Source organism: Triturus cristatus, chromosome 4_1 (assembly GCF_964204655.1).
Source record: "Triturus cristatus chromosome 4_1, aTriCri1.1, whole genome shotgun sequence".
NCBI classification, from domain to species: Eukaryota; Metazoa; Chordata; class Amphibia; order Caudata; family Salamandridae; genus Triturus; species Triturus cristatus.
Window position 1 is genome coordinate 308,450,839 of NC_140585.1, and position 16,876 is coordinate 308,467,714.

Below are 16,876 nucleotides of genomic sequence, written 5' to 3' on the forward strand. Positions count from 1 at the left end.
AGTGGCATAGAGTGGTGCAAGTAGATTTCAGTGGCTTATAGTACATTGGTGTAGAGTACAGTGGCATAGAGTAGATTGTTTCAGATTCGAGTGAAGTGGTGTAGAGTTGAGAGGTGTAGAGTAGAGTGGCAAAGAGTGCAGTGACACACAGAGTGGTGTAGAGTGCAGTAATACATCAATAATCAGAGTTCAATGGGTTCCTGAGCCCCAGTGCCACTGCACCTGCTGCACCATAGCAGCTACGCCCGACCTTGATGGGGGGGATGAGTGTGTGAGTGTGTTTGCGACTACCCTATTTTTACCACTGTCTTGACTGAAATATCAAAGTAACACAGTTTTAGTTACTACTTCCTATGTCGTGGTACCAGTGTTTCAATTCCATCAGTATTTTAAGTGGTATTTGCAAGGAATGTGCTGATAATGTTTACATTATGAAATAATGCTTCTATGATATCCATTGTATGGACATTTGCGACGGTTCTACTTTTATTGTATATAGGGTACCTACTCAATGGAATTAGTGATGGAATTGTGATGATTTTAGGCTATTTATGAAAGATGTTTTATGCTGTTTATGCTGTTTGAAGACCAATGGTCTAAATAAACGTTGCCTTTTGAAGTGGCATTTGCAATGCCGTATTACTGTTAATCTGTGGCTCTGTGTGATGAGTAACAACAAAGGGTGTAAATACTCAATGTGTTAATGGTAAAATTGCACTGAGAGGAATCAAGAGTTACATTTGTTCAGTTTTACTCATTCAATTGCTAATAATTGCCTATTCTCTGCTACTTCCCAAAGCTTGGAGTCCATGGCTACGCGTTTCTAAACACGAACAACGGCTACATTCTCTCTCACCCTGACCTCCGACCCTTGGTAAGTAACCACCACATGCTTTTGTAGTCTCTCTCTCTCTCTCTCTCTCTCTCTCTCTCTCACACACTGTCTCTCTCTCATTCACTCTCTCTCTCTCTATTGTCCTATGTCTCAGCCCTCTACGCTATGCCACCACACACCCAGTGGCGGCTGGCAGGGAACGGGGGTGGCGAGGCAGAGGGGGCGTTTAAAACAAATATGTATATATTTACAAAAAACACTTACCTCTTCACGGCCGCTCTCTCTCCTCTGTCATTGCTTCCCTCCCTGAAGAGTGCCGGAAGCAGGAAGCACATAGGCTCCCCTCAGTCAATGACAACGCTGCTGTCAACAGCTTTGTAATTGGTCTGAGCGCCATTGTTCGGCGCTCAGAAGGGGACTGGAAGCCTGTGCATGTTCTCCACCCAGGCTGTGTATTACAGCCGTGTGAAAAACATTCTAAGTGTGCATGACTGGTTGGCCAGCCTAAGATGGCCGGCAAAACAGTTATGCGCACTTATTGGTCACAAACAAATCCTCCTCCCAGGCTGTGACACCAGCCCTGGCCCGCCCTAACCCATCCCCATTACTACGAAAATTCAAATGATGATAACGCTGTTATCATTTTATTTAAATTTTTTCCACTGCTCTGAGAGTAAAGGGGCAACACACCCCGAATTCCCTCTGAAAATGGAGCAAGAGCCTCTCTGTAGACAACAGCTGTCCTTTATTTCTGTTTGACTTCCCTTTTGTTGGTGTAAAGGAACTTTGGCACTGAGTTAGATTTTGGCGGAAAGATGCTCCATCACAATGCGAGGGGATGTAAACCCACTTGGGCTCCGGGAAGCCTTTGTTTTTACAAATTAGTACATTCTGCCCTTTAGGGAAGGGCTGTTCTAATAGACATAGCGCCTGCCGTAGCGGGCTCAACTGGCCATTAAAGGCCTGCTCCCTTGTTTAAGACCCTCGCCTTTGGCTTGGGCCTTTACCACTGGAGTGAGCCTTTAATGGCCGGCAGAGCCCGCGAAGTCAGGCTGTGAGGCTATAAAAGATCCAGGACCTCACAAAGACGTTTGCAAAGTCCACCCCCACCTCGCCCATATTTTGTAGTCTCTCAGTACAACCTGTAATCAATGTACTTTTGGGCAGTTCAGCAGCTATGTGAGAACCTCTTAATTGCTTTTCAGTGTTTCCAGTGCTTTCCGAGTATTTATATGTACTTTGGGGTTACGAGTATCCACACATTCAGCGTTTGCGGTATCATGCTATATGAAGCTCAGTATGTTCGAAGAGCTGGTTTATTCGGGGGGACGCATGTTATTCTGCATATGACTGCCTGCTGTCTAATCCTTCCATCCTCTCTATGTCTTGCTAACATCAAGTACAAAGAGGGCAAGAAGATGAAACCCAAGCCGAACTACAACAGCGTCGATCTTTCGGAAGTAGAGTGGATGGATCAAGACGAGATAGTAAGTACCTCAAATGTGACCTCTTTTGATGGTACAAATTTCACTTTATGGTCATCTCTTGTAATAAATTTATATATTAAGACCTTTCGCAGCAGAATACCACCCAACTGCAACTTCCTCATCTCTTAAATTGCCATCTTTGTAAATGAGTCTCATTTCACTACTTCATCAACAGATCAACTTTGGGGAGTACATGGCGTGGGTGGGTCACGAATATCTACCCTAAGGAAACCTGCCAATAGCAAGTGGTCTTGGTATGAAATGTGGGTGCTGTGCATCAAGAGCAGGCAGGCTAATGGCTGTACTCCCAGGACCATTCATTCATAAAACATTTTTGTATCTGAAATATGATTTTGTGGTTATTTCGAGAAACGCCATTCAGATCATGGCTCAGAGAATGCCGCATGCAGCTTGGAGCATTCACCATTCAATCAAGAGAATGAAGTAAGATTTTCTTGTGGTGTCACTAATGCTGTTTTGTTGTTGCGCAGCTGAGAACAGCGATGATCAATGGAGAAACCGGCTACCTCGCCATGGAAGTGATGGCACCTGTGGATAAAGGGGTAAGTGCACGTTATGTCAGTAGAGAGACTGTATTGCTTCAGGCAGAATAACACACAGTGTGACAGGAAATGTCATCAAGTGATTAGGATTTCCCAAAACAGGCCTAGAAGATGGGGTTGGACAGTCACCAGGACCCCCAGATTGAGAAATCAGCCAGACTGTGCTGCATCACTCACATCTGGTTGCCAGTATGATGCACTGACAGGAAGTTGGTGTGCTCCTCTCGAGCATGGAGCCCTGCGGTGCCTAGTAGTAGAAACCCAATGCATCTGAAATGATGGCTTGCAGAAAAGGGCTTGATCCCTCTCAGCATTCTCTTTAGGTGCAAGCCTGCTGTGTGCACTTGCTTTCTTGACAGATGTCAGCCCTGGAATCCAAGAGTCACCAGAAATTACTTTTTAATTCAGGACAGGCACCTTTATGTTCACATGCATGTGCCAGTGAACAGACCTGAGATCATGGACTTTCTAGGTCCAGGTTTATCCAACCTTCTTGATCAATGCGCTTTATATCCTGTGATCTACAGGCAACAAAGAGAGAGGCTAAGGCACATCACGCACGCAGGACGTCTTGTGATCTGACTATTTGAATTAGAAGGTCCACGGTTACTACTCTGCTGTCTATGAGATTGTGGTGGAACCGCGCTACTGTTAACATGTTCCTTTGATCACTGGTAGACAGTAATTGCTATCAGTCGCTATCAATGTGGAGTCTCAGAGGGTGAACGTATTCTTGCCGTGCAAAATTGTTGAGCTACTTGACCCTCCTTCGTCACCCGCTTCCAGAAGTAATCCCCCTGCATTACTTGTATGGAAGGTTTAGGGAGAAAGTGTCTGGGTCCATTAACTGAGCCCAGAACAATTGCAAGAAGCTGTAAAGTGCCCTCAATATAAGATGTCGCCATGGTTAGTAGAAGTGCAGAGAAAGCAATAAAGCCTTTCAGGTCAAATCAAAGCAAATACATTTATTGTTTAGCCTTTGATTTAAACCTACAGTATTTGTCATTGTCTTCAAGGGTCACAGCTGATATCCCACTTGCTAATATCACCATCTTCCTGTTGCCAACTTTCTCATTACCGCCCATTCTCATTTAATTAAATATATAGCTGATCCTGCGAGCATTCATTTGCGACAAGGCAGTTACATTTTGCTGAAAACAGTGCGGCCATCTTGTAGTGGGTTATTTGGATGCTGTTGTCATTAATCTGCAAAACAAACTGTCTCTTCACAAAGATAGTGCTTAGGGCCCCATCCCAGCGTCCTTCATTAGTCTGAGAATGTGCTGTGCTAGTCTGCACAAGGAACAAAACTCCATTCTATCTATGGGAGAGAAGCAAAACAAAATGTCTCCTGCATCCTTCATCAGTGAAAGAAATACATTTTTGTTTCTTGGACGGATCCGAGTTTCTGATTCCTGGAGGCTACATAGGCATAGTTTCAAATACAGCTGACAGCATGAGTGACACGTTCAGCACATCCTACCTATTTTAAAAATGTAATAATGCATTATGCATTCTGGGACATGTAGTTTTGTTTCAACATTGCAAATCCCTGCATGTAAAGTGTTGGAAAGGCAGAACCAGTGGAAGGTGTCTCACATGACACATACCACTTGTCAGCGAACCTTGGGACCGGTACAACAAAAGACCTCAGAACTTTTAACATTATCTGTTAGTTCCGTTGTCGCATGAATAATTCATATTCGAAATTGGCCATGTTGTACTATATTTATTCAGATGTAATTAAAAATAGTGTAACAATTTTGAAATCCGGAATGGCCCCCTGTTCCCACTTTCTCTCCAATTATAACTGCAGTAAGTAACCCCCAATTACCTGTGCTCAACTAAATAAGGAGTAAGTCTTGTCCCTTCTTCTTTTATTGTCCTCATCTTAGTTTCTGGTGTGTCGGAAAGAGGGAGGTTCATTGTAGTGTACACTTTGTGTTTTGAGTTTGCAAATCTGCTGATCTATGTGTGTTAAAATGGAAAAACATTGTTTCAGTATTTTTCTAATTATCATAAGATTGGTTTCTTGTCAAACTGGGTAAGTACAGCATTAAAGATTTGAGGGTATCAATTAGACTTTATGTGACAGAATCCCCTCATTATTTCCGGAGTAGTCGGCCGGGGCAGTCAACATATTCTCAGGGTATGGGTTTTGTAAGATGTTTGATCACTCCCATGTGTCAAAGAATTGATTTAGTCACTTTTTCCTATTTTCCAGAAACGAGTCCTGTTCCTGACCCATGATTATTTCTTTACCGCCATCAGTGGCACACCATTTAGGTAAGCCCCGTACTGCTCTGGTCAGTGAAATTTTTTACAAATAAAAAATCAATACATTTGTGGCAATCTGTGCTAGTGACATGCTCCTCACGGAACAGCGCAGCGGCTCATCAATGTAGTGGCTTGATGATCAGATGATCAGATGCTGGATCTGTGGCACCCCCTATAGGGGAGGTTAGAGACCAATTCCATATCCTTCCAGAGGGGCAGCTCAGGCAGTTACAACTGCGTTAATGAATCCGGTATTGCCGCCTTCAGGTGAGGTCATAAATTAAGTATAGCGTCCGTAGTAGGTCCGCGTCACCACCTTCATAAATGCCACATTCATGTACGGCAGATAACTGACTCCCCATTCCTGTTCATTGGCGACATTATTGTAGATCAGTGGGACTCCATTTCTGTGTGCTCATGAATCCTAAAATCATTCTAGCTAGAGCTAAAAGAAGACACACTTTAAGTGCAATGTTCTAACCTGCCTTCCATTGGCTCTAGGTAGCACTTTTTTTAAGGTGTTGCAGACAAACTCATCAATGACAGCGCTATAACTACAGTGTATCTACTTTCAGTGACTCGCTTGAGCAGTAATGTGGAACAGGTTGATACCTTGCTTCCCCGGCCTACCACAGGCATTTCACAACCCCACCCCTAAACTGCTGGTGCCAGCTGCTCCTCCCAAGCTGCAGACCGGTGCTGATGGAAAGAGAGGCCAGTGTGAAGGTGTAAAATAACCATAGAGTGAAGGGTGGAGGTGGAGGAGGGAGAAGGAAGGGTAGAGGTGAAACTGAGGTATGATGAAGGAAAGACAGAGGCAAAGAGTTAGGCCATGATTTAGAGTTTTGATGACAGGGTACTCCTTCACAAATGAGACAGAGTACACTGTCCTACAAACGGTTGGTCCGTCAAGTTTGGCCGATCATCATATTTCCAGCGCGGTGCCCCTGCTGGTTCTACTGTCAGAAACTTTACGGAGAAGGCGCAGTTGGAGTCGGAGAATCAGACCCCTCCACCTATTTAGAGCAGACAGTAAGATGCCTTTTTTTTTGTCAGGACCAGAAATGACCCCCACACCCTGGGACAAAACTAGCAGGGTGGAGGGCCACCAACTCTTTGGTAGTTTGGTATATGAAAATATAAAAAGTTTGATGCGTGGCCTTCAAAAACATGGTGGGTGCACACCAAGGGTCTTCACCGGAGCTGCTGTGGCAGATCACCACAGGGCCGGCAGGGATCTTTTAATTTGGCAGAAGAGATGGTCTCCGCTCCCCTGACAGACGGTGGCCCACCTGCTAGGGTCTAAATCCGCCCCTTGGTGAGAGGGAGAGAGAGATTGAGGTGAGAGGGATTCTGGGAGAGAGATGGTTTTGAGGGAGAGAGCTTGAAATCCAGGGGGCAGATGAGAGGAATAGAGAGGCAGAAATAGAGGCAGACTAAACCTGGGAAAAATCTAATTTAAGTGCTGAGCAAGGTAGGCTTTTCCCATCGAAAAAAGTACTGGTGCATCTCAAATGTCCCGTGCAGCTGTGCAGTGCTGTCCCATATGTCCCAGAGGCCCTCCTGGCTCGTGCACATCTCCTGGGGTCCGATCTTTCACCTGTGATTGCTGCCCCTTGCCCCGGTAGGGATGTGCGTCAACCCCTATGGCCCCATCTTCCCAGAACCATGAGGCGGACTCCATCTTCATATCTCCTTTGATGACAACTGAATAACAACCTTTCGAATACCACTGCATGGAATGGATCTGCCAATCCTATAGCACCTCTCCCTGCAGTTCCCCGGATTGCTAAGCGTGTTATGAGAAGCTCGGTGTGCTGTTGTGACAGAGCTCATTACGCCTGAATCCCTGCTGGCTTCTGCTAATGAGTCCGCGTCTGCCCAGAAGCGTCACAATGTGTTCATTAATAATGTACTCTGGAATCCTTCCTGGATTGAATGCTAGACTTTTCAGAGTGCACAACAGTTTCTGACGATGCCGTCCTGTTCTGCAGTGTATTGGCTTCTCATCTTCATTTTATCAATCAGAGCTTGCTTACACACACGGTTACCAAGCACTTCTGGTCATACTCAGTTCGGTTGCTTCCATCTTAGAAGAGAGGTTTTAGCAGCTGAAACATTCTCCCGCAGAATCAAGGGCAGCTAGCGCGTAGATGCACAGGTGGGATGGGCGGGCAACTATGTGGTGGGTGGGTGCGTCCATGCAGGCAAGGCGAGCGGCAAAAAATAAAAAATAAAGTCACTTACCTTGCCTGCTGCATGTCCTCCTCGGTCCCTCCTCTGTCGGCTCCACGGGCTCCAGCCTCCAGGAATTTCCACTAACCAATCCTGGCTCTACTCTCACCAGCAGGAGAGCAGTGCTAGGATTGGATGGAGCGTCCTGGCTGGACGCTCCTTCAGGACCTTTCGGCCTGTGCCTGGTCTCCACCCAGCTGTTTAAGACAGCTGAGTGGAGAGCTGCAAAGTGTGCATGTCACTTTGGCCAGCTCAAGAGAGCTGGCCAAACTGACATGCGTACTTTGGAGGGTCCATCTTGCGCCTACGGTCCTCTATGCTGCCAATCGGCATCAGAGTTGGACACATCCCCATTTATCCTGGATGGAGGCTGCTGAGCGCGAAACTTGAAAAATAAAATGGCAATGAAATCATTTAATTGCCATTTTATTTTTCATGTTTAGCGCCGCTGCAGCGGGCGTGGGGGCGATGTCCCCTCGTCCTCACGAAGGCACCGCCATTGTACAGAATTCTCTTTATTTCACCACCCGATCATGGGGTCCGGGCCCCAACCTTTCAGATGTGTCTGTCAGCGGGAGCATCATGTGGTTGGTGTATATTCTATCAGGCTTGTCATCCATTCTAGGTTGGCCAACCCCATCACTTTTGGTGGCACCATCTCCATGCAAGAATGCCTTTCATGCAATGAAGATCTTTCATAAAATGGCTGACAAGCGCCCTGATGTGGCAGCACAAAATCTACATCTTATCTGTTGCTGTTGTCACACAGGAGCGATAAACCCCAACACTGAGGTTGCATTTCCAGTTCCCAAGTGTGTTGCTAATAATGCCATCATGACTCACGGGCATGATGGAATTGGGACACCTTGTGGAAAACCTACTCACACTCAGGCAGGAATCTTGTAGAACAGTGGGCCTTTCGCCATAGGTCTCGCAGAGGTGATGCCTTTTTCATACAACCCTTAGAAATGCTTCCTTACATATAGGTCTAACAGGAAAGAAAGGAAAAGGCCTTGCTTCATCTTCGATTGGGACAAAAGACCTTACGCCATCTTCAGACTGGGATCCTGAGATAACGATCCTATTGACAGACCAGCATCTTGTAAAGAGCATCTTATAAGACTTCACAGTGCCCTAACTCTGGAAATCATGGTGTTCACTTGGCAAGTGAAGGAGAAACCCAAACTTGATATCCTTCATCCAGCACTTCTTTCAGTGATCATGCAGCTGCCGTTCTCACCTCGTACCTCAGACAGCTCGTAGAACATCCCTCCTGGTGGCCGCGAGTGAAGTAATTCAAGGGCGGTACAGACAAACATAATTGGTCAACAATGCACTGAGCATGGCTTCTGGGAACAGGCTGCCTGACAAAACAAACAATACTCCTTCCACTTTGGCCCACACAACTTTCTCTGACCTTCTTATAATTCATTTAGTCATTTCCTTAAATCACTTGTGGAGCTTATTGTCAGACTTAAACTAATGATCCTAGTTATTCTTTGGACTAACTATTTTCCTGGGTGTCTTTCATCAACCCTTTGATTGCCTAGCAACATTAAGGCACTGGGTGGCAAACAGCTCTTGGTTAGTAGGTGTGCACCGAGAACATCGAATTCAGAATATCGACGCATGCAAATATCGAGGAAAAATATTACATCTAAAATGTTGATAGAGAAGTAAGTATAGATTTTCTATACCCAACTCCACATATAAGCACCGTGGCTTTTTGATTTACATATTTTCGAGGTAGGTAGATGTGGTGTTAGGAATGGTAAATTTTGTCTTACATATATTCTCTTACTTTTCGATATTTTGTCAATATTCTTTCCACAATATTTTTGTATGTTGATATTCTAGGGATTGATCTTCAGTTGTACAACCGTTTATTAAACTGGGTCAACACAGATCTTAACTTCATCGATCTAAAAATGTGGTCAGGATTTCTCAACATATTCCTGCTCTTGATTTTTGTAGAACCCACAAAAGTCATGTATCTGTTTAAAAGTCTTGGGTTGATGCTTGCCTCTGATATGGACCTTCCTCACACTGTGAGAAGTTATTAATATTTTTTTTCCCAGCTGCCTATGCTTTGCCTCATCTTGTCTTGTCTATTGCACACGACTCTTGACTTTCTCTGCCTCTTTCCTTCTCATCTGTTGACTACCAACACTCAACCCAGCTTTCTCTGCTTTTTTGCCTGAACAGAATAAAACTTATCTTGCTCAGGTTTGAGACCGGGAAGTAGCAGCGAATCAGTGTTAATCTTTATCTAGAATGATGTCAAGTGCACCGTTGATATGATGGAAGTCAATACACCTCGCCTTAATGTTATTTTCTATTGTAAGCTTTCAAATATGTGTGAGGATTTCGTGGCATTATGTGAAATATGACTAACTAACCAATGTAACATGCCTCATTACATGGGACATTTTATGCATTTTAATTGCTTGTAAAAAGCCAGTTGATTAATCTGAGTGGTGAGATTGTAAAGGGTAGAATCCCACCAAATTGTCATTTGTAAGTAGAAGGAATTACCTCCCTGGTGGGTTTTCCTAGATTTGGAGATAGTGAAATATCTATCTAAAAAGAATGAAGAGATCTGGCAGATAGGCGTGCTAAAGAGGCCTCATATAGAAAAACAAGGCTAATTCTTATGGCCATTTTATGGCAAAGACACAATCTTTTAAATACAGATCATTTGGATCAATCCTTCACCTATCATCAAATTTGACTCTTTAGGCCAGTAACTACTGCTCCAAAGGCTAAATGGCATAGGAAGCCCTCCATTGCCAAAGAGCTCTCGGTCGGGTGTCTACCAAAGGTCAACAATCAACTATTTATTTTTCAGTATATACTTATCCCTACTTCTTAATCTCATCAAATATTTCAGGATTACCTCCTCCAACTATACTGACAATAGCCAGGTCTTCCCAAAACAGGAAACACGCTCAGACCTCCTGCCTCCATGAATGCCTCATTGCAATAAATCACTCTATGCTCTGTAACCGTCTTAAACTGAATTAATCCAAAACAGAAATGCTCATCTACGGCTCATGGCAAAATTAAGACCCTGCTTCTTCTTCTTGTCAGGAGATTGGGATGCCACCAACCATATTGACAGAGATAAAGAAATCCAAGAAGTTAAAATAGCCACTAGTAACGCTTTTTAGCTGATGCTTTTTGTTTGATGCTAATATTACACCCTATATTCCCTAATTCCTAACAACCTGGACCATGAGCCACTTTTCCCAACCTCTTCACCAACTTTGTCGCTCCATTCACCATCGATTCCAGAGCCTACATTCTCCTCGGTGACCTCAACTTTGACCTGGAAGACCGAAACAACCCCTGCTCCACACCGCACCTCGAAAGCTTGAGCCACACCCAGCTTGTCCCAGAACCAACACATACCACAGGACACACACTGGACCCCATCTTCACCACAAGCAACAGCATCAAATACAATCCCACCACACCATTCATATGGTTCATATGGCTCAACCACTCCATCATCCACTTACAAATCAACACACCTCAAGTCAGCACCCCACCCAGGTTCAGCATTCCAAGCCACAACTGGGGCAAAATCTCAAAAGCAGACTGGCTCAGTGCCCTCAGCATGGATCAACCTCGCCCCACAGATAACCTCAGCAAGGACATCAACAACATCAACAACTGGATCAAGAGCAGCGGGGGCTCCATCACACCCATCAAACCCAACAAGCATAGTAGATCAAACAAGCAGGCCAGCTGGTACACAGATGACACCAAGCAAAACTGTAAACAGCTAGAAAGGAAATGGAGCGCCAACCACGACACCACAGACAGAACTACCTACAAGGCTGCACTCAGACACTATGAATGAATGAATGAATATAAGTTTTATAGAGTGCGAACTTAGCCCAGGGGCGTCAAGGCGGAACAAATTCAAAGCTTAAAGGTTAAGGTTGGAAAAAGAATTAGGACAGGTAAAAAGCCAGGTCTTCAAGAACTTTCGAAAAACTGAATGGGTTTCCAAAGTGGAAATAAGGGAAGGAAGGGAATTCCACAGATTAGCCCCTATCAAAGAGAAAGCCCTCCCCCCCCCCACCTGGCTTTCCTAACCCTGGGAACTATAACCTGGTTCTTACTTGCAGATCTCAAGCCCTTGCCAGGACGATATCTTTGAAACATTTTATTGATGCCTTCTGAACCCTTATTGTGAACGGCCTTGTGAACCAGACATAAGGCTTTAAACACAATTCTCCTCCCCAACTGGAGCCAATGCAAGCTTCTGATGGTGGCTGAAACTGAGTGGAATTTAGAGAGACCCATCACCAGCCTGGCGGCAGCGTTCTGCACCAATTGGAGTCGGTGAAGAAGTCCCTTGTTAATCCCCAGGTAAAGAGCATTGCAGTAATCTAACCTAGACACCACAAGGGCCGCCACTGCCTGTTTGCGCGATGAGAGGGACAAAAACTGAAAATCTTCCTAAGAGTCCGTATCATCCCAAAGCAAGTAGAGACTGTTCTATTTATTTGAGAACCCAGGGAGAGTGCGGAGTCCACAATAATGCCTACATTCTTGGCAATAAGACAGAGGCTGGGGCAGGATCCAAGAGAATCAGGCCACCAGGCCTCTGACCAGATATCCATCTTGCTTCTGAAAATTAGGACCTCCGTTTTATCCCCATTGAGTCTTAAATATTACTCAACCATCCATGCCGCCACCGCCCGCATGCAGATTTTGAAATTAACTGCTGAAGCAGAGACACTCTCAGTGATGGAAATCAAAATCTGAGTGTCATCAGCATAGGAAAGCACTTATAGGCCAAAAGACCTTACCACGATAGCGAGCGGGGCTCCATAGATATTAAAAAGGGTGGGACTCAATGAGGATCCCTGGGGGACTCCACAAAACAATTGTTTAGGGGCAGAAAGAAATTGGCCCATCTTAACTCTGTGAGCGATTCAAGAGGAACGATGAAAGCAGATTAATTGCAGAATCCTCTATCCCAATTTCCCGAAGCCTGCCCAACAGTCCACAAGGAGAGATGGTATCGAAGGCTGCCGTCAGGTCCAGGAGGATCAGTAGGGTGGCAAATAAGAAGCAAATAAGAGACACCAAGAAAAAAGCAGCTTCAATGAGATTTTCTCGATTGTTAAGGATTTCACCTCGACCTTAGCCACTGTCAACAACATCGCTGCCTTCCAACAACTCTGTGACATCCCATCCAACTTCTTCCACAGCAAAATCTCAAACATCTATGGCAACTTTGCACACTAACCCAACTCCAGAGAACTCATTGCTAACCTACCCACCACCAACCAAGATGGCCAGCTAACTGAATGGACAACCTCACCAGAAACGACACAGCAACAATCATGCGGACCATCCACTCAGGGCTCCAGTGGACCCATGCCCCCACTACTTCTACAACCTGGGAACATCACCAATCAGCACCAACCGACCCACATCATCAACACCTCTATTATGTCCGCCACTTTACCGGATGAATGGAAACTTGCAGAAATCAATGCCATCCTCAAGAAGCTCACAGCTAACCTGAATCAACTAAGCAGCTTCCGATCCATCTCCCTGCTTCTCTATCCAGCTAAAGTGATTGAGAATGCCATTAACAAGCAACTCACAACCCACCTCAAGCTTCACCATCTTCTAGACAACACTCAGTCAGGATTCAGAAAGAACCACAGCACCGTAACAGCACTCATCGCAACCACAGATGACTTTCAAATCACCCAGGACCTAGGAGAAACTGCTCTACCTCTACACGGCCTTTATCACTGTCTCCATAACACCCTCATCAGAAGACTCCACGAAATTGGCATACAAGGATCTGCTCTCAAATGGATCTGTTCCTTCCTCATGGGGAGAACCCAAAGGGTCAGGCTGTCACCCTTCACATCAGAGACCCAGAGGTTGATATGCGGGGTCCCACAGGGATTGTCCCTCAACCTTTTCAATATATACATGACATCGCTCGTCAGCTTCATCTGATCACAAGACATCACCCTCATCTTTTACACCAATGACACCCAACTCATCCTCTCCCTCACGGACAAGACAGCTACCACCAGAACTAACTTCACCAACTGCATGACCATGGTAGCAGACTGGATGCAAACCAACTGCCTGCAAATTAACTCCAACAAGATGGAAGTACTGGTCTCTTGCAACAATACCTCCACATGGGACTCCACCTTTTGGCCATTGGAAATAGGATCAACACCCACAGACCATGCAGGAAATCTATGGATCATCCTACACACAAACTCAACATGATGGCTCAAGTCAACGCAGTGTGCACCTCCTGCTTCCACAGCCTCAGAACACCAGACTGACCATCACGCAAGCACTCATCACCACCAGGCTGGCCTATGGCAACAAATCTAAAGAAAAAGCCGAAATCTCCAAATAAACTCCTACACCAACTCCAGACCATCCAGAACACCACTGCAAGACTCAAACTCAACCTTCCACACCGCATTCACATCACACTGCTCCTCAAGAAGCTTCAATGGCTCCCCATTCACAAGCACCGTCAATTCAAACTTCACACGCACACTAAAGCCCTACACAATACAGGACCAGAATACCTTAACAGACTCATACACTTTCACCAACAGACCAGACATCTACGCTGTGCCTCACTCTCACTTTCACACATTCCCCCATCCACAAAAACAAAACTGGAGGCCGCTTATTCTTCTACATTACACCCAAGACATTGGACGACCTCCCTCAACACATCTGAGCCACCTCCTCCCTTCTTGAGTTCCACATTTCTGGAAGCCCGGACTGAGCAGATTTCCATACCACCGTTTTCATCTACTCAACAGCGGGTCACTACGGGAGTCCCGCAGGGGTCTGCCCTTAGCCCCCTCCTGTTTAATATCTATATGACCCCATTAATCTATCTAGCGGAAGGGTTGGGAGCTAAGGTAATGGCTTACGCTGACGATACCCAGCTACTTTTCACTTGGAAGACAGATACTGTCCCGGTATCCCAAGCCCAAACCTGCTTGGCCACAGTATTTCACTGGATGGCGGAGGCAAAGCTCAAATGTAATGAAGGAAAATCGGAGGTTCTTCTCTTTGGCAAGTTTCCCTCTAATTTCAAAGAGCAACTCTGGCCCCCAGAATACCCTTGTCCAACCTCATCTGAGAAATCAGCTAAGAATCTAGGGGTTTGGTTTGATGAGCGCCTATCGTTTGAGTCACACATCATGAAGGTGGCAGGTGGCTGTTTTGGTCTACTTAAATCTTTTAGATGTTTCTTTCCCCTACTGCCTATTTCTGCCAGACAAACACTTATATGTGCACTGATTTTCTCTCGCCTGGACTATGCTAATGCCCTCTTTTCAGGTATTCCGGCATATTTGCTAAAAAAACTTCAGATAGTCCAAAACACTGCTGCCAGATTGTTATCTGGACTATCTTCCAGGGACAGTGTACAGAGCCAGCTTCGATCATTTCACTGGCTACCTGTAGCAGTTAGAGTGAAATTTAAGCTACTGATCCTTGCCTTCCGCGCTCTGCATGGCAATGGGCCTCTGTATCTGCAAAAGCGGATTAAATTCTATGTACCGGGGCGGGCTTTGCGCTCCGCGTCTCTTTATTTGGCCTATGTCCCTCGCTTTCAGCGACAGAGGATTGGCGGTAGCTCCTTTACTGTGAAGGCAACCACGGTTTGGAATTCTCTTCCACTCAGTCTTCGCTCCATCCAGGATTTGGGTAAGTTTAAAAAAAAGCTTGCCTATGTAATTAATACTGATTTCTTGGTACTTGCTTGAGTTCAATCTCCTACCCCCATAGATTCGCGCCGGGACACTCCAGAGTATCTGTGCGCGCTATAAATGCATATATAACATAACATAACATAACAAGAAGCGGAAGACCTGGCTTTTCGTATAAGCACTTTGGAGACCACACACCAACACATTTGCCCCAGCGCCCGGATACTCTCTTGGGTGATTAGTGTGCTATACAAATCAATATGACATACCATAACATAATGTAGGCCTTTTGTACAGAGTACCGGCATCAATAGCTATCCTTGCTCTCACATCTTGATTGTGCCAACAAGCTCTACATTGGATTCCCTACAAGTACATTGGACTCTAATCAGCAAGCTAAAAGGATGTGGCCAAATGGCTAGGGCGGTCGACCTCAACTCTGGGGAACCGTGTTCGATTATAGACAACAACGCTCGACATCCTGTGATTCTGGGCAAATCACTTAATCTCCCCGTACCTAACAAACAAATATGCATGTGTCCCTCTGTAACGCAACTGGTGCTCCTAATGTATTCCTTTAAACAATGTTCAAAGTCGGTAATATCAATCACTGTCTAAATGCATAAGTCATCCGAAGTGTCATAATTTTACGCTGTTGCATTAATGTTCCGCATTCCCAGTGTCGGCAGCTACTTCCTCGTCCATCTTTGCTCCTGGCCTAGTGCCCCTTACACTTTCCTGAGTCCTATGGTTGCCTTTCAAGGAGACTTTGAATCTAGAACCTTTCTGTGCCTAATAAACATCTCTGCATTTCCCGATTTGTTTACAATTGCAGTCAACCCTAATGATAACCAGATGCCCTACGTATGCATTCTTTTCTATCTAGTTGCTTATCTTGGATCTGTACACAAATATTTAGATGTTTGTTATAGATTCCAACAATGGTGTCCTCATGGCTATGTGGGGGGAAAGATTGAGCAGACCATTTAGGACTTGGGAAGACATTGTAAACCCCTGCTGGTGGAGCCTGTGCACGTCCACTAGACTGAGATCTGTGGCAGGATGCTCTGCTCCTGTGGGCTGGTTTGCCAGATCCATGAAGTAGATCTGTCATTGATCCAACCATTGAAAGGACTGATTACATTTACCGTCCCAGTGACTGACCGGGGCTTGTATTATGCCCACACCGTCCAGCAGCAACGCTGGCCATTTGAGATGTTGTATAACTTGTAATCACTTCCAGAAGGGCAAGTAAACATTTCGACATTATCTGTAATTCAAGGGTTCCGCTTTATGCTAGAATCCACAGCTCACGAGTATTAACCAATTGACTGCCAATGCAACACTAAACAGACTTTTGCCATGGTGGCGGTGTGACTCCTCTGAATCTGGCAACACCACAACCCATGATTGGTCTCAAAGGACCCAAATCCCACATATGTTTTTCCATTGAGAGAACTGAGCTTGTAGAATAGAATCCTTCTGGCCTATATCACTGCAGACTAATGAGGCACTGGTCATGAATTCAAGTTTACTTTCATGACAAAAGCAAAATATTTTGGGCCTGATTCACAAAGAAAGTCGTAAATCTGCACTCACATATTTACTCATTCCTGCAAGTGTAAATTTATGACCTTCTGGAATTCCCAAATATTCCCAGCATGGAAAGCTGCAGAAGGTACCGTACCGGTATCCAAGTGCATTCCAAGGAAGATCATGTGATACCCAGCGGGACCCTATTCC

General features: G+C 45.2%; 1 protein-coding gene across 6 annotated transcripts in view; it reads left to right on the forward strand.

Annotated features, from left to right (window-relative positions):
* Positions 1–16,876, forward strand: part of CACNA2D4 (calcium voltage-gated channel auxiliary subunit alpha2delta 4) — a 1,002,329-nt gene that overhangs the window by 459,252 nt on the left and 526,201 nt on the right. For all 6 annotated transcript variants that reach the window (XM_085652199.1, XM_085652201.1, XM_085652202.1 and 3 more), the window contains 4 exons: positions 800–874; positions 2,236–2,322; positions 2,814–2,885; positions 5,110–5,171. In XM_085652199.1, the coding sequence (XP_085508325.1) occupies positions 800–874; positions 2,236–2,322; positions 2,814–2,885; positions 5,110–5,171 (296 nt within the window). The remainder of the gene's footprint in view (positions 1–799; positions 875–2,235; positions 2,323–2,813; positions 2,886–5,109; positions 5,172–16,876) is intronic.